This window comes from Lampris incognitus, chromosome 4 (assembly GCF_029633865.1).
Source record: "Lampris incognitus isolate fLamInc1 chromosome 4, fLamInc1.hap2, whole genome shotgun sequence".
NCBI classification, from domain to species: Eukaryota; Metazoa; Chordata; class Actinopteri; order Lampriformes; family Lampridae; genus Lampris; species Lampris incognitus.
The window spans coordinates 67390773-67418760 of record NC_079214.1 but is presented as its reverse complement, the minus strand read 5'-3'; the positions used below and the strand labels follow the sequence as shown (position 1 = coordinate 67418760).

Below are 27988 nucleotides of genomic sequence, written 5' to 3'. Positions count from 1 at the left end.
CCCCCGAATAGGCACCCCGACTGACCAGAGGAGGCGCTAGTGCAGCGACCAGGAAACACACCCACATCCGGCTTCCCACCCACAGACACGGCCAATTGTGGCTGTAGAGACGCCGGACCAAGCCGGAGGCAACACGGGGATTCAAAACGGCGATCCCTGCGTTGCTAGGCAACAGAATAGACCGCCGCGCCACCCGGACGCCCCGACATGCAGTGCTTTTGAGGGATGTTGGTGGATGTGGTGAAGTCGTTCCTTCCTAAAATCAAGTTCTCCGGCACAGTCAGGGTGTCTTATTTGTTTATTGTACATTCAACGTTTTCTGGGAAACAGCTGAAGGAATTGGAGTGGCTGGAATGGGCATTTGAACGACGGCGAAATCCAAATATTCTGATCAAACAACATTGCGCACATCAACGTACTATCAAAGTTTGCAGCACCAACATTAGAATATACTGGCTGGTTACCTCCTCCCTTTAAGTAGAAAAGTGGAAAGGTCGTGTAGTCATGTGACGTCACATTACTGGTGTGTCGGGACGGAGACTGGGGCTCTTCTTAACGTTGGAGAGCTGTGGAAGACTCATCTCTGCTGTCCATTTTCAGTCAAGTCCAGGTTGATCCCAGAGAGCAGCTCGCCGCCGCAGGAGTGGTTCAGCAGCTCTTTCAGGGCCTCGTTCACGTCCGTGTTGAAGACGGTGGAAAAGTTACAGGCGGGGTAACCGCCGCTGCTGCCACCGCCGTCCCTCTCCAGGGGGAAAGAGCCCATCACCTCCTGGACCCACTGCAGCTCCTGGCTTAGCTCCTGCTTCAGGGCATCAAAGCGGCTTCTTCTCTCCTGGTAGCGGCAGCCAATGGCGGTCAGGCCTACATCCACCGTCCGCATGTCCTCCTGCAGGCTTCTCTTCATGGCTTCCACCTTGCGGAACTCATAGCGGATCTGAGAGAGCTCGTGTCGCACACCCTCGCTCTCCTCCCTGTACCAGGACTCCTTCTCGTTGTATATGGAGACCAGGACATCGATATCCTCCTGCAGGGAGTCGTGCGCACCCGCCAGGCTGTTGAAGGAGCCTTCCATCTGGTCAATGTCCTCCACCACCTGGGCAAAGCGCTGGAAGTTGACGTAGGTGTTGTTGGGTGGCATGCTGGAGTGGGACTTGATGGTGTACTCCCTGAGCCGCTTGGTTTTCAGCTGTCGGCGCTGGCGCTTCCGGACATTCAGGCCTTTGTCCTCCTCCTTGTTGAACAAGAGGAGAGGAGATGGACAGTCAGTGTGAGCTATCAAAGAGAGGGTGAGACAGGGTGAGAGGGTGAGACAGCAGCGTAGACTGATGCTCACTCTGCCATAAAGTGAGGTGTCCACTACAAATACAGACAATGTCCCCTGGGTGTTATTTTCTTTTTTGGGGGGGGAGGGATTTTCCCCCCTTTTCTCCCCAATTGTACTTGGCCAATTACCCCGCTCTTCTGAGCGGTCACTGCTCCACCCCCTCTGCCGATCCGGGGAGGGCTGCAGACCACCACATGCCTCCTCCCATACATGTGGAGTCACCAGCCGCTTCTTTTCACCTGACAGTGAGGAGTTTCACCAGGGGGATGTAGCGCGTGGGAGGATCACGCTATTCCCCAAACAGGCGCCCTGACCTACCAGAGGAGGTGCTAGTGCAGCGACCAGGACACACACCCACATCCGGCTTCCCACCCACAGACACGGCCAATTGTGTCTGTAGGGACGCCCGACCAAGCCGGAGGCAACCTGTGTGTTGTTTTCTTGTGAGCTGTGAATGTTTACAGGATGATTCTGCTGTTTTACAACCTGTTTTTTGTTGTTGTTGTAGTTTTTGCCATTGTGCATATCAGTTATGATACCATTTTACTCACTGGGACAACTGTACATGAGTCTTACACCTGTCTTTTGAACAACAACCCCCCCTGGTGTCTCAGTTAGAATGTGTCCGTGATTGTCCATTATGTATGACTTCTCTATCGTGCTGGCCGGGTAGGTTATGGATGGTTACTACCACCTACAGTAAGTACAGGCTGCTTATTCCTGCAGGTTGAACCAGTAAGTAGGTCAGCCATGTGATCGATATGGGGGCATTAGACATATGGGGGCATTAGACATATGGGGGCATTAGACATATGGGGTCACTTTTAACTTGCACTTTGGTTTTCACTTCCAAATGCAGGATTTAGATAACTGGATTAAAGTTGGACTTGTTGAAATATGTCTGACACTCGTTTTCCAATGCCCCATAAAACACCACTGTGGGGCGCTCCGGTGGCACACCCGGTAGAGCCTGTACCATATGTCAGGGCTGAGTCCTGACTGTAGCAGCCTGGGTTCGAATCCCCTTTCCTGTTTCTCTCTACTGTCACTGTCAAAAATAAATAACAAGCACATTGCAAATGTAAAGCTGAGCTCAGCAGTGGCCCAACATCCCTAAAATGAACCTGGTGAGTAATATGATGGCAAAAACGGATGACCAAAATAAGACCCAGGTTGAAAAACAAAACGGAATTACCCTTTAAAACACTAGAACCACCGGGATTTCACTCCTACCTAAAACGACCACGAGAGGTCAAAATGACCGCCGGTTGTTAATTAAACTCTATATTGTAGCGTGCATGGATAAGTAGACCTTGACTAACGGGTCGGACCCTTTAGTCGAGCGGTCAGCGATGTCTCCCGCGGTGCGGGCGATACGGGTTCGCGTCCCGGCCGCAGCAGTTCCTGTGGTTGCCCCCCCCCCAATTTACCACAATATCGTGTCAAGATAAATACCTACGAGAGATATTAATGCATTACAGATGTTAGTGTGTCTGTTGTGATGAAACTAACTGACGCCAAAATTAACATTTTAAAAACTATAATATTATTTTTCAAACAATTCAAAATGGCCGCCGTCCAACGCCTGTAAACACCGCAGCGCCTCGGTGGTAGTCATGGTGCGTCTGTAACCAGACATGTTGGGCATGATCACACATCAAGTGTAGACTATTTCTCTCCACTGGAGGGCGCTAGTGTGTTTCGAGGACAGAGCAACGAACTTCACCAAGGAAATGACGCCACCAACACACGTCATAAATAGTCACATGACGCGCACGATCACGCGCAAATTACGAGCGGCCATTTTGACCGCTCATGGTCGTTTTAGGTAGATCTGATCGTAACTTTTTTTGTGAAATTGATCTAAAACTCATTTTAATGCAAATATAAGCAATTTTAGGAGCATTCGGGGAGCGGCAGGTCTGCGTGTTTAATTCACGCAGTTACTAAACTTTGAAAATCCAAAACGGTCATAATGACCGCCTTGGTCGTTAAGTGAGAAGGACGTCGTCAAGCAGCGATAATTATCTGAAACAAAATATCAAGTTCATCTTCCTCTAAACCAGTGTTTCTCAACCTGGGGTCCGCGGACCCCTAGTGGTCCGTGGTGTAATTGCATGGGGTCCGTGAAAATACAATATCTTTAAAAAAAAAAGATCCTATGACATTTATAGAAATAGGATTATTTTACTCAAATGTGACTGAGACCTTTATCTAGCTAAACTATAAAGGGTAACAGGACTTTTTTCTCTAATTACCTCTGTTTCACAAGTGTAATTTATTGTATTTTAATAAGAGATCTCGCTCCCGTTTGCATTGTTAAAAGTTACTGCATAAGAATTCTGTTGTTACATATATCTGAAAGTTACTGAATACATATTCTGTTTAGTTACATATATCTGAAAGTTACTGAATACATATTCTGTTTTGTTACCTATATCTGAAAGTTACTGCATAAGAATTCTGTTTTGTTACATATATCTGAAAGTTACTGAATACATATTCTGTTTTGTTACATATATCTGAAAGTTACTGAATACATATTCTGTTTTGTTACATATATCTGAAAGTTACTGAATACATATTCTGTGTTGTTACATATATCTGAAAGTTACTGCATAAGAATTCTGTTTTGTTAACTATATCTAAGTTACAACTGAAAGCTCTTATTTTTGCCCCAAAGAGTGAATAAATGCTATAATGCAATTTAAAATGCAGTTTCTACTGTTTCTATCAAATTGCAACCCCCCTCCCCCAAGATCAGGTGGAGGGGTCCTCAGGGTAGATCAAAAATACGCAGGGGGTCCAGGACCCCAAAAAGGTGGAGAACCACTGCTCTAAATGACATGCCCTGATGGCCCCCGTGGTCCGGACGCCAGAGGGCAGTAGACGACGGGTCATTCGCCAGCCATGTGAACTGCAAGAGATTTATAAAGAAGAACATACTTGCAGACTTGTCAACACGTGTGCGCTGTAAATGTTAACGGAAGTCATGGAAATACCTTGATCCATGGGTGGTTAAGAGCTTCTTGGATAGTTAACCTTTTCCTGTAAGACAAACAAGGAACCTTTTCAGGTCAGTCAACTTTAATCATGATCAAGACCCCCCCCCCGACCCTTTTTACACAAGAGGTCTTACTTGGTGTCCTTCTCCAGCAGCTGTCGGATGAAGTCCTTGGCCAGCTGGCTGGTGTGACAGAAGAACTCAGAGTGAAACTCGTAGCTGACAGCGGAGATGTTGGCCAGCGTGTCCTGTTTGCTTTCTCCCAGGAAGGGCGACGCACCGCTCAGCCTGAGGCGAAACATCACAGCACTTTGATTTACGGAGGACCGCCTCAGTCTGAGAGAACCACCGCGGCAGGAAGTGACTGATGTACTTACAGGATGTAGGAAATAACCCCGATGCTCCACATGTCAGCCTCCAGCCCCAGTGGCTCATAGTTGACAATCTCTGGAGCTGAGAAAAGACCAACACACCACATCACATCACGTCACGTCACATCACGTCACATCAATCATGTCATGTCATGTCACGTCACATCATGTCACATCACGTCATGTCACATCATGTCACACACGTCACATCAATCACATCACGTCACATCAACATCACACCACGTCACGTCACGTCAAATCAACCTCACATCACATCACATCAATCACACCACATCACATCAATCACACTAATCACACCAATCATATCAATTGCATCACATCACATCACACCAATCACATCAATCACACCAATCACATCACATCACACCAATCACATCAATCACACCAATCACATCACATCACACCAATCATATCAATTGCATCACATCACATCACACCAATCACATCAATCACACCAATCACATCACATCACATCACATCAATAACACCAATCACATCACATCACATCACATCAACCTCACATCACATCACATCACATCAGTCATATAAACCACATGATGATAATGCTGTATATCTGGTCCAGTCCGGAACTGAGCAGAACCAGAACCAGGATGAAGACCAGAATGGGGAAGAGGGGACAGAGTTTTGGGGGAAAGCGACACTGGAACACTTTCTCTCATCAGTTTGCTGCAAAAATCCCTGACAACAGTTTAGAAAAATGGACGGCGTGACGAGACTGGTTTGAATGCTGCCCCTCCATCAGCACACAACGAGCCAACACAAACAAACAAAGCAGAAGAACCGCGGGTTGAGAAAGAAGGTGTTTCGGAGAACATCGTTAGGGAGACAGAGGACATGCGGGGCGGGATAATCCCCCGCATGCTGCATGGATGATGAAGACCCCTTCACGGGTCCATGCAGAGCAGGAAAGCAAAGACTTGCAACAGAACCGAACCGCTCTCTTACCCACGAACTCAGGAGTCCCGAAGATGTTCTTGAACTCGACGCCAGCCTCAATCTTGTGCGCGAGGCCGAAATCGATGAGTTTGATTCTGGGCAGGGGGGCGTTCTTGTCCAGCAGCATTATGTTTTCAGGCTGTGGACCGGAAACACACAAAAACATAAAAACCCGAGTCTCTTCCTTTGCCAGGAATGTTTTTAACACGATATTTTGTGGCCTTTTGAGAGCAGAATATAACACAAAACACACGTGACAGCGAGCAGACAACAGACCGCGAGGGCTGAAAAACAGCATTGCATGTAGACACACACACATTCAGGCCTCTCACGGCTTAGACGGTCACACAGATCAGGGAGTACACAACTGATGCCAAACAGTAAATACACAGGATAGCACATCAGACATTCAAGGGGGCACCGGAAGGATGCCGTTGGAAAACATTTGGACAGTCTCGCCTTTTGCCCGCATGGCGCATAGCTGCGTTCCACCTGTATGCATGGCGAAAACAGCGCATGGTGGAAGTAAATAGTACATGAAATAAACCTACTGCTACTGCAAATAGTGCATGGTGGAAGTATATAGTACATGAAATAAACCTACTGCTACTGCAAATAGTGCATGGTGGAAGTAAATAGTACATGAAATAAACCTACTGCTACTGCAAGTAGTGCATGGTGGAAGTAAATAGTACGTGAAATAAACCTACTGCTACTACAAATAGTGCATGGTGGAAGTAAATAGTACGTGAAATAAACCTACTGCTACTGCAAATAGTGCACGGTGGAAGTAAATAGTACATGAAATAAACCTACTGCTACTGCAAATAGTGCACGGTGGAAGTAAATAGTACGTGAAATAAACCTACTGCTACTGCAAATAGTGCACGGTGGAAGTAAATAGCACGTGGAATAAACCTACTGCTACTGTAAACTACTTTAGTCATGTAAATCAAGAGGAAGTGCATGATGTACAAGAAAAATACTCCATTCTGCTGCAAGGCCTGTAGGTGCTCCTGTGTGCGACTCTGGACAGGAAGTACCATGGTGCACATCCGGTGTAGGAATAGCAAGCAGGAAAAGCTGAAACTTCAAATCACAACAAATCACACGTAGCACAGACCAACGAGATGTGTACAACTCCGTCAGTTTGTTCCGCTATTATGGTTTGCAGTGCTGTTTTGAACACAATAAGCAGAAGTCCAACTTCCGTTTAATGGGCTAATATCCCCTATTACAGTGCACAGAGGTCTTTGGGTGACTTATATAGGCTAATGAGCTGAAGTTGTGCTGATTGTGCAAAACTTGACAGTCTACTGTGAGACATTATTTATCAGGCAACACAAGGCATGCACAAATGGGAAGGTCTTAACGAGTGCCTAAAGTTATGTGTGCAGCTATTCTGTTTGTTCGACTACCCATCACGAGACCGCGGTTACCCCCTGAAGACATGGCTGCTGACCCCCCTCCCCCCTCGCCAACCCCCCAAACTGACCGAGAGTGGAGGTACAATGACCTTCCGCTGCCGCACTCGGTCAGTTGTCGAGAGAGCGATAGGCCAGCTAGAGAGTTGGTGGCGCTGCCTCGACAGGACCGGTGGCACTCTTCTGTACCGGCCTGAAAAGGTGAAGGTGTGGCGGATACAAGGCACGCCACTGCAAGAGGTGCCCAACCTCCCGGAGGACCCAGACCCTGGACCCATTAAAGTTCCAGCAAATGAAGTTGCCGTTCAGGCCCGTCTGGGACAATATAAGTGGTGAGCCCTACTCTTGGGATGCGCGATGCTTTAGGTTCAGGAGGAGCTAAGGACAGAGTGTAATAACAACACACACACACACATTAATCTGAACTGCACCTTTAGTGCACTGGAAAATACAAATACAATTTACCATTACAATGAAAATAATAAACTGGGCCCTTAAAATAAAGAAATAGTCCTGAAGTGTGATTTTCTGCACTTCAATGAGTCAAAGACTAGTCACAGTTAATTGTCAAGAGTTAATTATCAGAGTGCACTCTGGGGTTTTGTTCAAAGGACACCAGTCTGGGTGACTGGCACAACTTGCCCCACTGGATGGTAAGTAGAGCTGTCCTGCAGAGGTTCAGATCCGCTTCCTACTGCTACTCTGGTGGCTCGCCATCTATCAGCTCTCAGATGACTTCTCAGGATTCTGATCTTAACAACAAAACCTGACCTGTGCATATAACACAGGTTCAGTTTCTTAAATTATCTTATCTGTGCTGTACAACATTCAACAATCAACATTCAAAATAATACTGAGTGTATCACATTGGTGAAATAATAGATTCTAGAATATATTCTAAATTAATCCCAAATACTGGAATTATTTAGTTCTACAGCACGTATTTAATATACATGAACAGTTTACAAACATTTCACATCAGGGTGTATAACGTTCACATGCTAACAACACAATGCTACATTAGCAGCCTCATGGCTAGCTTACGGCAATTAGCCGAATAGCCCGATTGCTAGGCTAGTTTAGCAAGACACGTGGGATGCGATAACCTCGTTAAAACGGCACTCTTCACAGCCCGTGGCTCGTGCTGTAAAACCGATTCAGTTAATTAGCCACGTGAAAAGTGTTATTATGTTTTAATCTCTCAATGTTTCTTGTTATTCTCTTACCAAGCTCCCACGCGCCGCGAAGCAGCTATGGCTTGATAAGCTTCACGCAGCGCCCACGCTCCCGTCTCGTGTCCCCGCCCCTCCCTTCTCTAGTCACACGGACACGCCCTCTATCCTAGACTCCACCAATCGAGGCAGGGAAGAATGGAGCCCATAGAGGGAACCGATTTTAACCAAGTAATAAATCCTAACTATAATATGAAATAAAATGAGACATGAACTTAAAACAAATTAATGTTTATAACTTATGTAGTTTCTGGTAACACTTTAGTATGGGGAACATAAAAAAACTTAATTACGAGTGAATTAGTAATGATCAAGATGTCACTTTAGTATGGGGAACATATTCTAAGTAAAAAAACTTAATTACTAGTGAATTAGCAATGATCAAGATGTCACTTTAGCATGGGGAACATATTCTAAGTAACAAAAACTTAATTACTAGTGAATTAGTAATGATCAAGATGTCACTTTAGTATGGGGAACATATTCTAAGTAACAACAACTTAATTTACAGTAATTTAACACTATGAACACTTGTAGTTTTGTGTGTTGTTATGTAAGAACAGAGCATATTCATTAAGTGTTAGTAAGGGAGAATAACTCTTCTTGTGGTACTACCACCTTATAAAGTCCACACTAAGCAAAGCATATTGAGATGGTACTACTAATAAGCAATACTTCTGAGGTTATAGAGGGAAAACTCATAGTTAATGGCTTACTGGTTGTATAATAAGGCCATGCAGAATAAGGCATTAATGAGTACGTAATAATGACCAATTAAGAGCCAATATGTAGCTAATTTGCATGCTAATAAGCACCTAATTAATGGTGACTACGTTCCCCATACTAAAGTGTTACCTAGTTGGGTAAACACGTTTCGTTTTCTTTAACCCATTATTTCTGGCTGGGTTACACAGACACAATTCAGTTTCAACAAGTTCTGTTAATGAGTCGCGTATGTCTGTGAGGACGTGGGTCAGTTTCCTCGGTAGGTCGTGGATGTCCCCGGCTGCCCTCACAAGTTCCCTTTGTGATTCAAGGACGGCGTTGGTCGGGACACGGCCAGTCGGGCGGGCCTCCGCACACGAGGGATGGGGAGCGCTGCAGACGCCGGAGACACGTGGTTGCTCCCGGAGGGACAGAGCGCGCGCCAGAGGGGTGTCCTGCCGCTGATATTGTCTGCTGGGACAAAATAAAACCACTTTAACCTAGTCACTAAATTGGGGTGCCTGTTTGGTAAACCATGATTGCATCTTTACGCGTAAAATATTATCCGGTGTGCTATGGCGAGGCTTTTGCATAAAGCATGGTAATATATGATAATGACGTAAGTCTGGTAGTCTACCCCGCAGATAAAGCATGATAATATATAATAATGACGTAAGTCTGGTAGTCTACCCAGATAAAGCATGATAATATATCATAATGGCGTAAGTCTGGTAGTCTACCCAGATAAAGCATGATAATATATAATAATGGCGTAAGTCTGGTAGTCTACCCAGATAAAGCATGATAATATATCATAATGACGTAAGTCTGGTAGTCTACCCAGATAAAGCATGATAATATATAATAATGGCGTAAGTCTGGGAGTCTACACAGATAAAGCATGATAATATATCATAATGACGTAAGTCTGGGTCTACCCAGCAGATAAAGCATGATAATATATCATAATGGCGTAAGTCTGGTAGTCTACCCAACAGATAACGCATGATAATATGTCATAATGACGTAAGTCTGGGAGTCTACACAGATAAAGCATGATAATATATCATAATGACGTAAGTCTGGGTCTACCCAGCAGATAAAGCATGATAATATATCATAATGGCGTAAGTCTCGTAGTCTACCCAGATAAAGCATGATAATATATAATAATGACGTAAGTCTGGTAGTCTACCCAGATAAAGCATGATAATACATCATAATGGCGTAAGTCTGGTAGTCTACCCCGCAGATAAAGCATGATAATATATCATAATGACGTAAGTCTGGTAGTCTACCCAGATAAAGCATGATAATACATCATAATGGCGTAAGTCTGGGAGTCTACACAGATAAAGCATGATAATATATCATAATGACGTAAGTCTGGGAGTCTACCCAGATAAAGCATGATAATACATCATAATGGCGTAAGTCTGGGAGTCTACCCAGATAAAGCATGACAACATATCATAATGACGCAAGTCTGGTAGTCTACCCAGATAAAGCATGATAATATCTCATAATGACGCAAGTCTGGTAGTCTACCCAGATAAAGCATGATAATATATCATAATGACGTAAGTCTGGTAGTCTGCCCAGATAAAGCATGATAACATATCATAATGACGTAAGTCTGGTAGTCTGCCCAGATAAAGCATGATAATATATCATAATGACGTAAGTCTGGGTCTACCCAGCAGATAAAGCATGATAATATATAATAATGACGTAAGTCTGGTAGTCTAACCAGATAAGTGGACATCTTTTTACCTTCATTGGGATCTTGTATGCAGTCAGTGGCTCCATCGCGCGCTGCCAATCCCCCACTGAGAACCGTGTCGCCCACAACAGAGGCAACTCTGCTCAACGGGAGTGAGGTCCTCGACTCCAGACCCTCCGCCGGTTCTGGTCACACTCTGGCGGTGGGCAGGAGTCCTCCGCTTCACCTCGACCTTAACGTCAGACCACCTCTTTTATGTGATTCGTTGTGCGGTTCTCCCAGCCCACCGCATTAGTAACCGCCTCTGCCGCAGTCCCCCGGTCCATTTGTGTTCCGTTTGTTGCTAACAGCTGATGACGGGGTGCCAGATAAGATATTTTTCCTGGACCCGACCTCTGACAACAGCACCTCCACCTCGCGCTCACTGAAATTCCTCTCTTGGCATGTTCTCTGATTCTGAAGAGAGGGGTCGCTCGGGCGTATTTATACTCATTAGCATATTCAATTTAGGGCGGATAGAGGGTGGAGTGTGGTGCCCCTAATTCTGAAGAGAGGGGTCGCTCGGGCGTATTTATACTCATTAGCATATTCAATTTAGGGCGGAGAGAGGGTGGAGTGTGGTGCCCCCTAATTCTGAAGAGAGGGGTTGCTCGGGCGTATTTATACTCATTAGCATATTCAATTTAGGGCGGATAGAGGGTGGAGTGTGGTGCCCCTAATTCTGAAGAGAGGGGTAGCTCGGGTGTATTTATACTCATTAGCATATTCAATTTAGGGCGGAGAGAGGGTGGAGTGTGGTGCCCCTGCGTGTGCGCTAAATGTCCCGTTGATTGGGATGTACAAAGAAAATGTGCGTGGAATCCTGCGTGAGCACAGTTTCCATCCATTATCCACCCCGCTCGCTGGAGCTGATCGCCGCCAGGCCATCACAGGGCCGACACACACTAGTACGGCCGATTCACCTGACCTACACGTCTTTGGGAGGAAACCGGAGCCCCCGGATGAAACCCACACAGAGAACGTGCAAACTCCACACAGAGGACAACCCGGGATGACCTCCCCCCCAAGGTTCGACTACCCCTGGGCTCGAACCCGGGACCTTCTGGCTGACCACTGCGCCACCGTGCCGCCCCATACTAAACCCTGTACAGGGCACTGGTAAGCTTACACAAAGTTGCTCCTATGTGCACGCTCACACAGCAGAGGCCAGAAACACAAGAGACGAATGTGTTCATGAACACGCACAGATAAACGACATATTGTACATATAACACCCCAAACATCCACTCGGTGGCAAATAAAAGACGGGTGCGTACACAACTTTCCAGCGTACGCTACGTTTCAGTATGAATTGTATACAAGACTTTGCCCATGCGGCCCCAGGTCTGCTGTGCAATCTGGGAGGTAGTTTAGACAAGGTGCCCACAGCTTATCAAAAACCCTCTCATTACCCCTCAAGACTGAGCTCAAGAGCTCCATCGGCAAAACTTTAAAGATTTCTCCATACCACCAGTTACCGGTAGGGGGTGTGGGCTTAATCCAGTCAGATAGAATGCATCTTCTTGCTAATAGGAGAAGCTTGTTCAAAAGTTCTTGCTGGCCACTTGTCAGAGCGCCCTTCACCTGGAAGAGTCAGCAGAAACAAACCAGGGATCATTTGTAGTTCCTCATCAAAAATGGAGTTAAGGGGGCGTCCGGGTAAAGCAGCAAGTCTATTCCGTTGCCCACCAACACGGGGCTCGCCGGTTCGAATCCCCGTGTTTCCTCCAGCTTGGTCGGGCGTCCCTACAGACACAATTGGCCACGTCTGCGGGTGGGAACCCGGATGTGGGTATGTGTCCTGGTCGCTGCACTAGCGCCTCCTCTGGTCGGTCGGGGCGCCTATTCATGGGGGAGTGGGGGGGGATAGCGTGATCCTCTCACGTGCTACGTCCCCCTGGTGAAACTCCTCACTGTCAGGTGAAAAGAAGCAGCTGGTGACTCCACATGTATGGGAGGAGGCATGTGGTAGTCTGCAGCCCTCCCCGGATCAGCAGAGGGGGTGGAGCAGCGACGGGGACAGCTCAGAAGAGTGGGGTAATTAGACAGGTACAACTGACAATTGGGGCGAAAAGCCCCCCCCCTCCAAAAAAAAGTTAAGTTCCTATGAGATGTTTCCCCAGAAATTAAATATCAGAGGGTGGTGCCATATGCAGTGTATGTAAGACCCTACCTCTTGCACTTGACACAGAGGGGAGAAATCCCCGGGTACAAAATATTGGTGGCCTGTCCAGGGTGTTTCCCCGCATGCTGCCCAATGACTGCTGGGATAGGCTCCAGCATCCCGCGACCCTGACTAGGATAAGCGGCTTGGATAATGGATGGATGGGGTCCACTGCATCAGACCACACCCCATCCCAAAACTCAGTCCCCTGGTCCCTCTCCCATACGCCTTTAATTCTGTCAGTGTTGAGGGGCTGTAATCTTTCATAAAAGTGGGATACGAAGTTTTTATTATGGCAAGACTGTAACAAAAACGAGTCACCAGCAGAAGCTATTGGCTGCGTTTCAGGAAAATGTAGATTGTTGGTGGAGGGTCCAATCTGCAGAAAGCCATACATGTTTAGATGGGATGCCATACTTGGCTCTGCAATGATAATAATTGTCCAGCCTCGAACAGATCACTGACAATTCTGATACCTTGGTGACTTGGTCATACCAGCATTAAATATGTTCTGACCCATTCCAAGGGGAAAGACTTTGTTTTCTATAATGGGGTGCAGGGCTGATGAGAGACCCTTCCTACCAGTGAACTTCACAATGTTTTTCCAGGTGTTGAGCATGCTAATCGTGATTGGACTGTTTTTGACCTCAGTTGGAGGCAGAAGTAAAGACGGAGAAGGTCAGTGCCAGGTATCAATATAGATCTTCCATCTAGACTCAAGAAAGTGCCTCAGTAGGGCGTCTGGGTGGCGTGGCGGTCTATTCCGTTGCCCACCAACACAGGGATCGCCGGTTCGAATCCCTGTGTTACCTCCGGCTTGGTCAGGCGTCCCTACAGACACAATTGGCCGTGTCTGCGGGTGGGAAGCCGGATGTGGATATGTGTCCTGGTCACTGCACTAGCTCCTCCTCTGGTCGGTCAGGGCGCCTATTCAGGGGGGGAGGGGGAACTGGGGGGAATAGCGTGATCCTCCCACACGCTATGTCTCCCTGGTGAAACTCCTGGCTGTCAGGTGAAAAGAAGCAGCTGGCGACTCCACATATATGGGAGGAGGCATGTGGTAGTCTGCAGCCCTCCCCGGATCGGCAGAGGGGGTGGAGCAGAGACCGGGACAGCTCGGAAGAGTGGGGTAATAGGCTAAGTATGACTTCTTCATCCTCAGAGGGAGCATTAGAACTGGGTATAAGAGGAATATATCTTCATTATTATATTTAACTTGGCAAGAGAGAACTGAGGTAAAGCTCTCGTTTCCATGAGACAACATGAAGACAAAGTGTGACAGCAGTTTTCCTGGTTGTACATAGTCGGTATCACGGCCAACGCCACTGGAATGACAGTCACTCTACAGGTCCATGCAAAACCTTTCTTATTACAAATACATTTGACTGCTCCAGCACTTACGTCTGGTGACCAAGGTCAGTAAATAAACACTTAACATGCTGATCATCACCGTAAATCCCATGAACACAGACATCATGTGGTAGTATGAGGTGGATATGGGCTACCGGTGTGACGAACCAGGATCACACAGGCACCCTGGACAGAGAAACCCTTTGTTGTACCCCTACCCTCACAAAGTCATGTTCACTACTGTCTGGTTATTGAGATTCTTTGTTACTTGTTTACCTTTTTACTTGAACCACATTTATCTGTACGGACTGTGCTTTAGAAATCAAGTTGAAATCTGATTGATTGATTGATTGATTGATTGATTGATTGATTGATTGGTTGATTGGTTGATTGATTGAATGTTAGACAGACCTTGAGATCAAAGTGGGCGATTTTCCTGGAGTGGAGGTAGTGCACCCCCTCCAGGATCTGTTTGATGAACTGCGTGGCCTCCTCTTCACTCAGAGACTCCTTCTGGGCCAGGAAGTCGAACAGCTCTCCTCCAGACACCCTGAAACACAGAACCACGTCCCTGAATGCAAAGCTAAAACAACATGGCACCACTTTCAAGAGGACTTTGCTCCTTAGCGTCCCCCAACAGTGAGAGTGTATTCTCGGCTTAATCAGTCATTGGGGGTCATCTCAGGTCGTCCTCTGTCTGGACTTTGCATGTTCTCCCCGTGTCCGTGGTGGGTTTTCTCCGGGTGCCCCGGTTTCCCCCACCATCAAAAAGACATGCATGTTAGGGTGAATACTCCTGTCTGTGCCCCTGACCGAGGCATGGCAAGACGAACCGGAGTGGGTCCCCGGGTGCTGCACTGCTCCTAGCTACACAGCTGGGATGGGTTAAATGCAGAGCATAATTCCCCTACAGGGATCAATAGAGTATATCAAAATCAAAAATAAATAAATAAATAAATAAATAAATAGTCCTGCCTTCAGTTAAACCTGCAATACTGAAAATTGTCAATTTGTCATTGTTACAGAAGTTAAACCCTCTGCTGAGTGCCGATGGCGTATGCATGGGACGATTAGGGGAGAGTCCAGTTTCACCACAGGACCACAAGAACTTTATGCTGTAGAAAGAAAAAAAACCATGCCAGGAGATTTCTACGTGTAAAAAAAACAACAATGTTTTGATCAGTTACTGGCGTGTTTTAAATCTACCCGGATCCAAATCTGGTGACTAAGAAAACTTGGCACTTGATGTTAAATTTGGATATTTATGGATCAGTTATAATGGCTATCAGCTATTTCCTCCCCAATTGTATTGTGGCGATACACAAATGAGGGTAGATCCACCAGGGGCTGCTGCTCCTTTAAGGCAGACGTTCGGAGTGCTGACGTAGGCACCGCTTGGGGTTTCCGGGGTGGAGCCATGTTAGCAGCATCCTAGCGGTTGGTTAGCGACTCGATCTCTCCGAACACCGCTCCGGCTCCGAGTGATGCTAACGGAATGGCTCATGTTAGCGCTAGCATCTCAGCAGCGACGGGGAAGTTGCCCGACTTTTGGCAGCGCAGTCCCCGGCCATGGTTTCAGCACACTGAAGCCCAGTTCGAGCTGGGAGGAATCAGGTGCGGGGGTCACCAATGTGGGAGTGCAGGAATGAGGAGACGGAGAGATCGAGTCGAGTCAATTCCGTTTACTCGCCACACAAAACGACACCGATACAGCACAATCTCTCCTGGCAACCAGCTAACCAACTGCTAGGCTGCTGCAAACATGGCTCCACCCCGGAAACCCTAAGCAGTGCCTACGTCACCACTTTGAACGTCTGCCTTAAAGGAGCAGCACCCCCTGCTGATCTACCCTCATTAGTGTATCGCCACAGTATCCAGCCAATTACCCCACTCTTCCGAGCCTTCTGCCGATCCGGGGAGGGCTGCAGACTACCACATCCCTCCTGCGATACATGTGGAGTCACCAGCCGCTTCTTTTCACCTGACAGTGAGGAGTTTCACCAGGGGGACGTAGCGCGTGGGAGGATCACGCTATTCTCCTTAGTTCCCCCTCCCGAACAGGCGTCCTTACCGACCAGAGGAGGCGCTAGTGCAGCGACCAGGACGCATACCCACATCCGGCTTCCCACCTGCAGACACGACCAATTGTATCTGTAGGGACGGAGGACAAATCTCCGTGTTGGCAACACGGGGATTTGAAGCGGGATCCCCTTGTTGGCAGGCAACGGAATAGACCGCTACGCTACCCGCACGCCCCCGCTAACAGCTATTTTGACTTGGAACACTTGTTATAAGATTTGGCCAAACTCTTTGTACATCCCAACAGTTGTCAACCAAGTAGATGCACTGAGAAATAAATCTGGTCTTTAAGGCCATCCTTGATGCTGTAAAGAGAAAAAAGACATTTTTCTCTGTACCCACTCCTGATTGGTCAATCAGAATTCTTTCAAGTCGGCGTCTCCATTTGCCCCAATTTGCCGTCAATCAGTTCACAAGACCCTCAGGCAGAAGTGAAGGGGTGGATTCTTTGGCAGGACGTTTTCAAAATACAGCTAGCTTTTGCTAACTTCCGTCCAGCATTGCTACGACAGCGATCGAAAGTATTGTAGCGAATTCAGGGAGCAGGTGGTAACTGTCAGAGCCAGGACGCGAACCCGGATCTCCTGCACCACGGGCGACTAACCAGTCGACTAAAGCAGTGGTTCTCAACCTTTTTGGGGTCCTGGACCCCCTGCGTATTTTTGATCTACCCTGAGGGTCCCTCCACCTGATCTTGGGGGAGGGGGGTTGCAATTTGATAGAAACAGTAGAAACTGCATTTTAAATTGCATTATAGCATTTATTCACTCTTTGGGGCAAAAATAAGAGCTTTCAGTTGTAACTTAGATATAGTTAACAAAACAGAATTCTTATGCAGTAACTTTCAGATATATGTAACAACACAGAATAGGTATTCAGTAACTTTCAGATATATGTAACAACAGAATTTTTATGCAGTAACTTTTAACAATGCAAACGGGAGCGAGATCTCTTATTAAAATACAATAAATTACACTTCTGAAACAGATGTAATTAGAGAAAAAAGTCCTGTTAACCTTTATAGTTTAGGTAGATAAAGGTCTCAGTCACATTTGAGTAAAATAATCCTATTTCTATAAATGTCATAGGATCTTTTTTTAAAGATATTTTATTTTCACGGACCCCTTGCAATTACACCACGGACCACTAGGGGTCCGCGGACCCCCGTTTGAGAAACACTGGACTAAAGGGTCCGATCCGTTAGCTAGCGAGGTGATTCATCCGTGATCGGCACAGTATCAAAAAGGACATTCGTTTGCAAAACAAATCTTCAGGATTGTAGCTTTATCTGTGTAGGTTTAGTTATAGGTAGTAACACAGTAGGATTTATTTTTTTTACAGTAAAACGTGTCTTTGTCGGACTGTATCTCTGGCGTGACTCACAGTTCCAAGATGAGCACCACGTCGGTGCGGTTCTCGTAGACATCGTGCAGTGTGACGATGTTGGGATGCTGAATCTGACGCAGGATGTTCACCTCCCGCTCGATTTCCTCCCGCCTCACCCCCCGCAGGCTGGCCACGCTCTGACGCTTCTTGATGAACTTGGCGGCAAACTCTCGACCCGTTGCCTTCTCTCGACACTGCTTCACAATGGCGAACTGACCGCTGGAAGGAGAGCAGGAAGAGTCACAGAGGTGTGGAGAAGAACTCCGATTTCCCCTCATCTAGATCTATAGGGGGAGCTCAGCATCGTCTTCTTGCAAGCAACAAAAACCCCACTACGAATCCCTAAACTGCCCTTCATGTCCCACGTATCAGCTCTTGCTTTAAACATACTAGTCTGAGTGCGCCGCTGAGCCTTGCACCATCCCTCTGGGCGACTGAGAATGCAAACCCGGTGCACCTCAGTTCCTGGCAACCAATCTTTGTTACCACCTCATTGTCAACGTCCAGAACCCATATGCCCTCCTCTCACCTCATTTCTGGACCACATCAGTGTACCTTCATGTAATCCTGCAACTCAAGTTAACAACACATATTCAGTGAACCGAGTCATACCCTCCTGACTCTGTCCCTTCTTTCCAACTGCTCTCTAACCGAAGCCTTAATTTATACTTCCAAGTCTTGTTTCTTTTTCTTTCTTTTTTTTACCCCCCCCTTTTTTATCCCCAATTGTACTTGGCCAACTACCCCATTCTTCTGAGCCATGCCGGTTGCTGCTCAACCCACTCTGCCGAGCCGAGCCGAGCCGGGGTGGGGGCTGCGGACTACAACATGCCTCCTCCCATACATGTGGAGTGGCCAGTCGCTTCTTTTCACCTGACAGTGAGGAGTTTCGCCAGGGGGATGTAGCGCGTGGGAGGATCACGCTATCCCCCCCCCTCGCTTGAACAGGCGCCCCGACCGACCAGAGGGGGTGCTAGTGCAGCGACCAGGACACATACCCACATCCGGCTCCCCACCCACAGACACGGTCAATTGTGTCTGCTGGGACGCCCGACCAAGCCGGAGGTAACACGGGGACTCGATCCAGCGAGCCCTGTGTTGGTAGGCAACGGAATAGACCGCCCCGAAATCTTATTTTTCTAAATGGAAAGGTACAGGACAGTTGTTGATATTTCATTTGTTACCAACTACTGTATACTATTATGTATAATAGTCTTTAAAGTTAAAGTAAGCTCGTCTTATAAACAGATTTAGGAAAATAGGTTATGACATAAAATAATGAGCCGTGTGAATGATTGAAAGCAAAGAGCTCATACAACTAAGATATGCATCTCTGAAAGTCAGTCTTTAAGCACAATGCCCTCATCATGGAAAATGTCACGAACGCCGCCATGTAAACTACGTGAAGGTGTCAGAGAAACCCTCGGCTGTCTCATGTAACTGCTCTGAAGTCACATTGGCTCAGTAAGACTGGGAACGCTGGGGTGGCAGCTCATTACATCAAGCATTTGTTAACTGTTAACAGGACACTGCTGGTCTAATTCATAGTACTAGAGAGAGTTGTGTGTCAAAAACTTTCAACCCATATAGAAGAAAACCATCTATATGGACCTTTTCAATCGGCTTTCAGGGCCTGCCACTCCACTGAAACTGCTCTGACCAGAGTGGTGAACGATCTTCTACTAGCTATGGACTCTGATTCCCCTTCTGTGCTTCTACTACTGGATCTCAACGCCACCATTAATCACTATATACTATTAGACAGAATAAATTGTAATTTTGGTGTCTCTGGGTCAGCTCTCGGCTTAAGTCCTGCTTATCTTAAGAACACAGTGCGTCTGCTATAATATTACATCAAAATTCTCTGAAGCTAAATATGGCTTTCCTCAGGGCTCGGTTCTTGGCCCTCTACTTTTTTATCTTTATATTTCACCTCTTGGCCATATTATACGTAGTCATGGAATTAATTTCCGTTGCTCTGCTGATGATACTCAGCTGTATGTGCCTACAAGGGCTGACGATCATACTCAAATGACTAATTTAGGGGCCTGCTTGGCTGCTGAGAAAAATTGGCTGACACTAAAATTTCCTGCTATGAAATATGAATAAAACCGAGATGCTGGTCATTGTCCCTGCTAGACACAGACACCAATTTGGTTAAGTAAAAGTGATGTTCGACAACTCCGTGGTTTCACAAAGTGTGGCAGCCAAATAAAAACGTGTTGTTATGTTTGATCCCAGCCTTTCCTTTGACAAGCACATTAAAGAAATCACCAAGACTGCCTTTTTCCCACTCATGTAACATAGCTAAAATGTGGTCTTTTCTCTCCATGGCTGACACAGAGACTTTAATACATGCATTTGTTTCATCCAAACTTGATTACTGTAATGTTCTGTTTTCAGGTCTGCCACATACTAGTACTAAAAAAGTCTTCAGAGAGTTCAAAATGCTGCAGCTAGAATCCTAACTAAAACTAGAAAGTCTGACCATATTACACCAACTCTTGCCTCCCTTCATTGGCTTCCTATCCAGGTTAGATCAGACTGCAAGGTGCTTCCGCTGACTTATAAAATCCTAAATGGGCTTGCCCCATCATATCTCTCTGACCCCCATAAACCGCATACTCCATCTCGAGCTATCCACTCTAAAAATACAGGGCTCCTGTGTGTACCCACAGTTAAAAAGAAATCAGTTGGTGGCAGGGCCTGTTCCTATCGGGCTCCATTTTTGTGGAATAACCTGCAGCTGCAGGTTATTCCACAACACAATCAGACAATCAGAGTCTGTTGAGTCCTTTAAATCTAAACTTAAAACTCATCTTTTTGCCTTAGCTTACAATTAGTTGCCTTTAAATTGAGTGCTTCACAACCTGTACTGGATGGCGGGCCAGTTTCTGTCTCAATGAATTTACCAAGCACTGTTCTGCCAATGAGATTATGGGGTATTGATTATTGATGATTGCAAACTGTTCTCCTCTCTCACATGTCTTTTCTCGCTCTCTGAATTATGTCTTCTCCTTTCTCTTCTTCTGTGTAAGTGAATGGTATGATGTGAGTCTCCCCCATGTGCACGTGTAGGCTGCCCTCCTCCCAGGTCTCTACGGTGATGGTGGTCTCCACCTGGACACTCCTTGGCATCCTTCTCATCACATTTTTTTTATATCTTCCATATTGTTTTGTTGCCCTGTTTCAATGTTATGTCCTTCTCTCACTCTGATGTGTGAATGTTTTTATCTTTTCTCTTCTCCCGTGTATGTGAATGGTGTGATGAGAGTCTCTCTTGTGTGCATGTGTAGTCTGTCCTCCTGCCAGGTCTACATGGTGATGATGGTCACGTGGCTCAGGTCCTAAGCTGTTCCAGTGGCAACTGGACACTGCTTGGCATCCTCATCATAACCTTCATATATTTTATACAGGAAGTCCCCGGATTATGAACGAGTTCTGTGTTTGAGTCTGTTCGTAAATCGAATTTGTATGTAAGTCGGAACAGTTAGTGCAGTTCACGTCTAGTAATATTTTACCTAAAATATCATAAATATAATTGTTCATTCCATTTCTTTACATTTTGATAATTAAACCACTGTGTTGCTTAGTGATAGCTGTCTCTTTCGTTGGGACAGAGCCTTTTACGTCCTCCATTACTCTCCACTTGTCCTTTATAATCGTCCCAATCGTTGATCGACCGTAGCCGAACGTTTTTCCAATATTCGTGGCGTTTCACGTCTCTCTGAGCGCTTTACTATTTCCACTTCCGTTTCAGTCGTGATCATTTCCCTTTTCTTCGATACATCACCGTCACTTGCACCAGATTTACACTTTGAAACCATAATTACGAGGGTAAACACACGACACATTAAAGTCAAAACACAACAAACACAACAACGTTTACGCGATCCGACTTAAATTGGCAACACATGCATGACGTTGTTCTCCCACGGGCCGATGAACCGCCTAAAACGCGCAGTGTTTTGAACGCAAAGTAGTCCGTCCGTTCGTTAGTAGGAACCATTGTGTGAAACTCGAATTTTTTTTAAATAACAGGCGTTACGGAGGTCGGTTCGTAAGTACGGGCGTTCGTAACCAGGGGACTTCCTGTAATTCCATTATAATTCTGTTATCCTCTTTCAATGTTGTATTCTGTAAATTGTGTTTCATTCTGTACACACAACATCCATTGCACGCTGTGCATGTTGGGAGAGAGATCCCCCCTCTGAGGTTTCTTCCTATATTTTTCTCCCTGTTAGGGAGTTGTTCCTCATCCATTGTGAGGGTCTAAGGACAGGATGTTGTGTTGCTGTAAAGCCCACTGAGGGAAGTTTGTAATTCGTGATAATGGGCTATACAAATACAATTGACCTGCCTTGCCTTCCCAGTCACTTTCCACCATTTTGTCTATGGAAGCTGATTTGGGCTTTACGCGCTTTGTCTTTTCTGTACTGAAGAGTGACACTGATGGAGTTTCTCTGTATTGAGTCTATGTAATGGCACGCGTCGCTCCTCCAGCAGACTGCATAGTGCCTCCTAGTGGCATTACAACAGACAAACAAAACCACTCACCACTATCTCATAAATGGTCGTTTACTTTACATTTACCTACCATCCCTTCAAAGGCTAATATTTTGCCCCTTATGTTTCACCACGGGCCTCCTGGTCTATTCATAGATGAGGGCTAGTTCTGCTGCCAATTGAAGCCAGTATGTGATAAGCCTGATGAATCTCGCTCGGTCACAAATCCACATGCAGTCGCGCTCGGCCAAATGCAATTCCCATCAGACAGCCCTGATCAATCGTTGGGTTTAACAGTGAAAAGACTGAAGGCAGACAGACCCTGCTAAGGCATGAAGGTTTGAGGTCAGATTGTCTGCCTGTCTGGAGCTGAGTAGGGGGGAGGGGGGTTGGTTATCTCACACTGCACTTCCCTGTTCGTAGCCGCTCTGTGTTTAGATACAGTCCCAGCTAAAGATAGAAGTGTCCTTTAAAAAGAAGAGTGACGTGCATCTGTTCCTTCTCTCCGTCAAGCAAAACACACAAGCTTTGGATGCAGACGGTCTGCCCTGCAGTACTGGGGTGTGAGTGCAGGGCTGAGAACGTTTCTAGCAAGAATGAGGGGAAACTGTCAGGGCTCCAAGAGAGCGGTTTGCAGTAAAAAAAAAAAACTATCAGGTGAAGTTGTGCGTGGTTAAACTCCAACAACACAGATAGATTCAGCAATTTCACAGAATAAATACAATGCATGTCATTGTTTGTTGATACATACTGACTGCAGTACTGTAGAAATAGATATAATACATGAGCCAGTATGTTTGCTGGTGCCCCCCAAGAGACACAGCTCTGGTTTTCAAAGCCGCCAATCTGACTGACACCTACAAATAGAAATTGTCGAACGCCATCAAATATTTGATTCCCACTTCGGCCTCCACGGTCACGTAGCATCAGAGAAACTGTACAAATGATGACTGAACCATACTGACAAATAAACGCCTGAACGTTCTCCTTCAAGAGCAAAAAGGTCGGTTCTCTCTGCTTTTCTCTAACGCAACTAAGGAGAAAAGTTGAAAACATGGATTACATCTCCTTTAGTTATTTTTTTCAGGAAGAAAACCCCCAGTTGTAGATGTCTGTGTAACCGGGTATTTTCTTGCCCGGTGCGGGATTCGATACGGGGTGTACTGCACCACAAGGCGACATCACTAACCGCTCGGCTAAAGGGTCAGACCCGCTAGCTAGCGGCTAACGTGTCTTATTAGTAGTTTACAGTCGTCACCCTCTCCCGGGAGCGCACCCTCGCGCTTTGTTATTCCCGCGCTCCGAAGAGACTGCTGAGGATCTGCACACTTCCGGATCCCACCGCTGCCGCCAATGTAACCGGTTATTTTCTTGCCCGGTGCGGGATTCGATACAGGGTGTACTGCACCACAAGGCGACATCACTAACCGCTCGGCTAAAGGGTTAGACCCGTTAGCTAGGGGCTAACGTGTCTTATTAGTAGTTTACATCTGTATGGATGATAAAGTCTGAGTACAGTTAACCAATATAAATCCACTCTGCATAACATGTAATCCACTGACTTCCGGTTTCTACTGCAGCGGTCATATCAGTTTCCTGTTTGTTGGCATGCGCTATTGACAATGGGCATATTTTTCGCGATGCTTGCACGGTTTACCATGGATCAATGTCAACGACAAGCAGAGAATTGTCGACAGACTTTCACCTGCACCTACCAGTGCAGTATCAAGTTATGGACGGACGGAATTGTGGACGTAACTTGATACGTACAACTTGAAACTTTTCACCCGCTTGCTGGTAGGTGCAGGTGGAAGTTTGTCGACACTTCTGTGCATGTGGTTGACATCGATCCATGGTAAATCTTGCAGGCATGGCGAAAAATATGCCATTGTCAATAGCGCACGCCAACGAACAGGAAACTGGTGTGACCGCTGCAGTAGAAACCGGAAGTCAGTGGACTACAGTTATGCACTGAGCCGATTGAACTGAACGTCCAAATATTCACCTTTACCTCACTGAAATACCATCTGGCTCTAAAATAGAACCTGTCTTTCTCAACTGGAACTTTCTAAAGTCAGTGCAAGCCCACGGGCTCTGCAGCACAGACGCTGGGAGGGAGGTTCAGCAGAAGACTGGTCAGCATCCATCATTACGTTGTGTCAGCATCTGACATCTATCCACCTGCACTGAAGACCCACAGCAAGAACGAGACAGCATGAAGACAGAGGAGGCAAAGAAGTCGAATTAGCTTTTATCCCGATAGTCTTTGGGGACACCTTAACCCCCACATTGTTTAAAACACGTTTAGTAGGGAACAGGGTCATTTGTTTCCTATGCAGTGTTTGTAAATCTGACCCACATACACCACCTCAGACTTGCTGCGATACCAAACCTGCATCAGCAGGCACTAACTCTCCTGACACACACTGATAAAACCAGAGGACGTATGCCCATCAAAGTAATGAAAGTAATCAGTACTCAGCATCTAGTAGCGGGAACCAAGGGTGTCAGGCCCAGGGTTGACGGAGGGGACAAGTCCCCCTCAATGAGGGCGGGGGGCTAAAAAGTCCCCTCCCCCCATAAATAAGACCATCCAGTACTACATATATGCATATATATATACACTACCGTTCAAAAGTTTGGGATCACCCAAACAATTTCGTGTTTTCCATGAAAAGTCACACTTATTCACCACCATATGTTGTGAAATGAATAGAAAATAGAGTCAAGACATTGACAAGGTTAGAAATAATGATTTGTATTTGAAATAAGATTTTTTTTACATCAAACTTTGCTTTCGTGAAAGAATCCTCCATTTGCAGCAATTACAGCATTGCAGACCTTTGGCATTCTAGCTGTTAATTTGTTGAGGTAATCTGGAGAAATTGCACCCCACGCTTCCAGAAGCAGCTCCCACAAGTTGGATTGGTTGGATGGGCACTTCTTTGAGCAGATTGAGTTTCTGGAGCATCACATTTGTGGGGTCAATTAAACGCTCAAAATGGCCAGAAAAAGAGAACTTTCATCTGAAACTCGACAGTCTATTCTTGTTCTTAGAAATGAAGGCTATTCCATGCGAGAAATTGCTAAGAAATTGAAGATTTCCTACACCGGTGTGTACTACTCCCTTCAGAGGACAGCACAAACAGGCTCTAACCAGAGTAGAAAAAGAAGTGGGAGGCCGCGTTGCACAACTGAGCAAGAAGATAAGTACATTAGAGTCTCTAGTTTGAGAAACAGACGCCTCACAGGTCCCCAACTGGCATCTTCATTAAATAGTACCTGTTAGAGCCTGTTTGTGCTGTCCTCTGAAGGGAGTAGTACACACCGGTGTAGGAAATCTTCAATTTCTTAGCAATTTCTCGCATGGAATAGCCTTCATTTCTAAGAACAAGAATAGACTGTCGAGTTTCAGATGAAAGTTCTCTTTTTCTGGCCATTTTGAGCGTTTAATTGACCCCACAAATGTGATGCTCCAGAAACTCAATCTGCTCAAAGAAGTGCCCATCCAACCAATCCAACTTGTGGGAGCTGCTTCTGGAAGCGTGGGGTGCAATTTCTCCAGATTACCTCAACAAATTAACAGCTAGAATGCCAAAGGTCTGCAATGCTGTAATTGCTGCAAATGGAGGATTCTTTGACGAAAGCAAAGTTTGATGTAAAAAAAATCTTATTTCAAATACAAATCATTATTTCTAACCTTGTCAATGTCTTGACTCTATTTTCTATTCATTTCACAACATATGGTGGTGAATAAGTGTGACTTTTCATGGAAAACACGAAATTGTTTGGGTGATCCCAAACTTTTGAACGGTAGTGTATATATATATATATATATATATATATATATATATAATATTAGACGTATACTCCTTGTATGTGGCAGCATTCATGTCATTCCCATCCCACAATATGTAAAAGTCAATGATGTACAGATGTCTCGTTTTTGTCTCAAATAGCTTAAACATGGTTAATTTAATTAATAATAATCTTCCGGGGGAGGCCATGAAACATGTTCTTCCTTGCTGAAAACTTGTAAAATAGCAGTTTAAAACCGTTTTTCCCCTCCGGGGGGGAGCACGCCCCTGGACCCCCCTACATGGTCTTGCCCCCCCCCCCATATAAAACTCTCTCCTACGCCCTTGGTGGGAACACAACGAATATACGAGAAAACTACATGAAGATTTTTATAAATAAAGGTAGTAACTGTTTTGCCAGTAACGCCACATCTGCTTGTGGCTTGTAACAGCAGTAGTAGTGGAAGTAGTACCTCGGTTTATTAACGACTTCACATCTACTTTGTTAGCAGCAGTAGTCATAAAAGTACCAATAATTGAAGTAATCACTTAATTAATGAGTTCAAATGTGCTTGGCGTAGTAATAGCAATAATGAAAAGTAGGAAGTGTTTTATTGTTGCTGTTACATCTGCTTGGGGTTGTAACAGTAATTGTAATAGTAACTGTAGTAGAAGTACTGCAGTAACTAGTTTGTGAATGACCTCACGTATTAATAGTAAACAGAGGCACAAACTAGTTTATTTATAACCTCTCGTGCGCTTGGGTTTATAACAGTCGTATCAATAGTAGCAGTGTTCGTGACGGAAATAGAATAACTCGTCTATTAATGGCTTCGCGTGCGCGCGTGCCAGTGATAATAGCAGTGGTAGTAAAAGAAGTAGAGGCCGGTTTACTAACAACATTACACCTGCTGTGTTAATGGGGAAGGGGTGTACCTTCCCAGCTCATCGGTGATTTCATAGTAATCCTCCACTTTCTGGTGTCTGAATGGAGTCATGGCTTCAGTCCCGGTGGAGGAAGGTCGTTATGATGCCTCCCTCTTCATCATTCGGACCAGGCACACCACCTTCCCCTGGAAGAAAAAAGCATGTTTCATTGAGTAACCGTGATAGAAAAGAATAAAGCAAATAGAAATCGTTAGTGGCAGACGCGGAGGCACAAACCCCAGGAGGCTGACAGCAGAAGAAGATTATCAGGACTATTAAAAGCCAACAACCCTCAACAGGAACTTACTTTCACCCAGAGGCGGCCGGTGCTGGTTTACGGATACCGGTTAGCGGGGCGTAAGAACAAACACATATCGATTAAGCAGCGGTGAAAAAAAAGGTTGATATTGATCACTGATCATGACGTATAAATTGGTAGCTAATCATCCAAAAAAAAAGTTATGGATCTGTTAACGCAACAACTCACATACGGGTTATTGGCACTGGCAGTGTAAGTACGGGCGAGTGACGGTCTTACCGTGGTAAAAATGAGTCTTGGGATACTTCTGCCAACGTCTCTGGTGGTATTCCTGTGCCCTCCGCCCGTCAGAGCGACGCCGCCCGTTCACCAACCCACACGACATGACACAAGCCCCGCCTCGTCCCGCCTCTCAGCCAATCAGATCTCAGCTCGGCTCGGCTCGGCTCAGCACGCGGGGGGTGGAAACGAGTAGAAAAATAAAAGGTAAATAGAGGCGCGGATGCGTCCCAGTCAGTAAAATGCTGGCCCGGCGTGAGGGAAGGAGTGGGGCTAGTAGGAAATGCTGCGGTAAAGTGTAGGGATCGACGCCGTAGCCGTCCGTCGTGCCGAAAGCACGCCTCTCATTGGTCGGAAAGAGAGCGAAGGCGGAGCTTCTGTCCCATCTCGTTTGGTGAACAAGGTGACTCCGCGGTCACGTGGCCAGGGCCACCTGTCGCG

At 46.0% G+C, this 27988-nt stretch overlaps 1 protein-coding gene across 1 annotated transcript; it reads right to left on the bottom strand.

The window, feature by feature from the left end:
• Nucleotides 1-286: 286 nt before the first annotated feature.
• Nucleotides 287-27633, bottom strand: dapk2a (death-associated protein kinase 2a). Its single transcript, XM_056278687.1, has 9 exons — nucleotides 27548-27633; nucleotides 27019-27155; nucleotides 17777-17998; nucleotides 14726-14864; nucleotides 5687-5816; nucleotides 4706-4781; nucleotides 4464-4616; nucleotides 4327-4372; nucleotides 287-1231 (listed from the first exon to the last, which is right to left on the bottom strand). Exons 2-9 carry the CDS (start codon nucleotides 27078-27080, stop codon nucleotides 578-580), a joined length of 1482 nt encoding a protein of 493 aa, XP_056134662.1. The 5' UTR covers nucleotides 27081-27155; nucleotides 27548-27633; the 3' UTR covers nucleotides 287-577.
• Nucleotides 27634-27988: the final 355 nt, after the last annotated feature.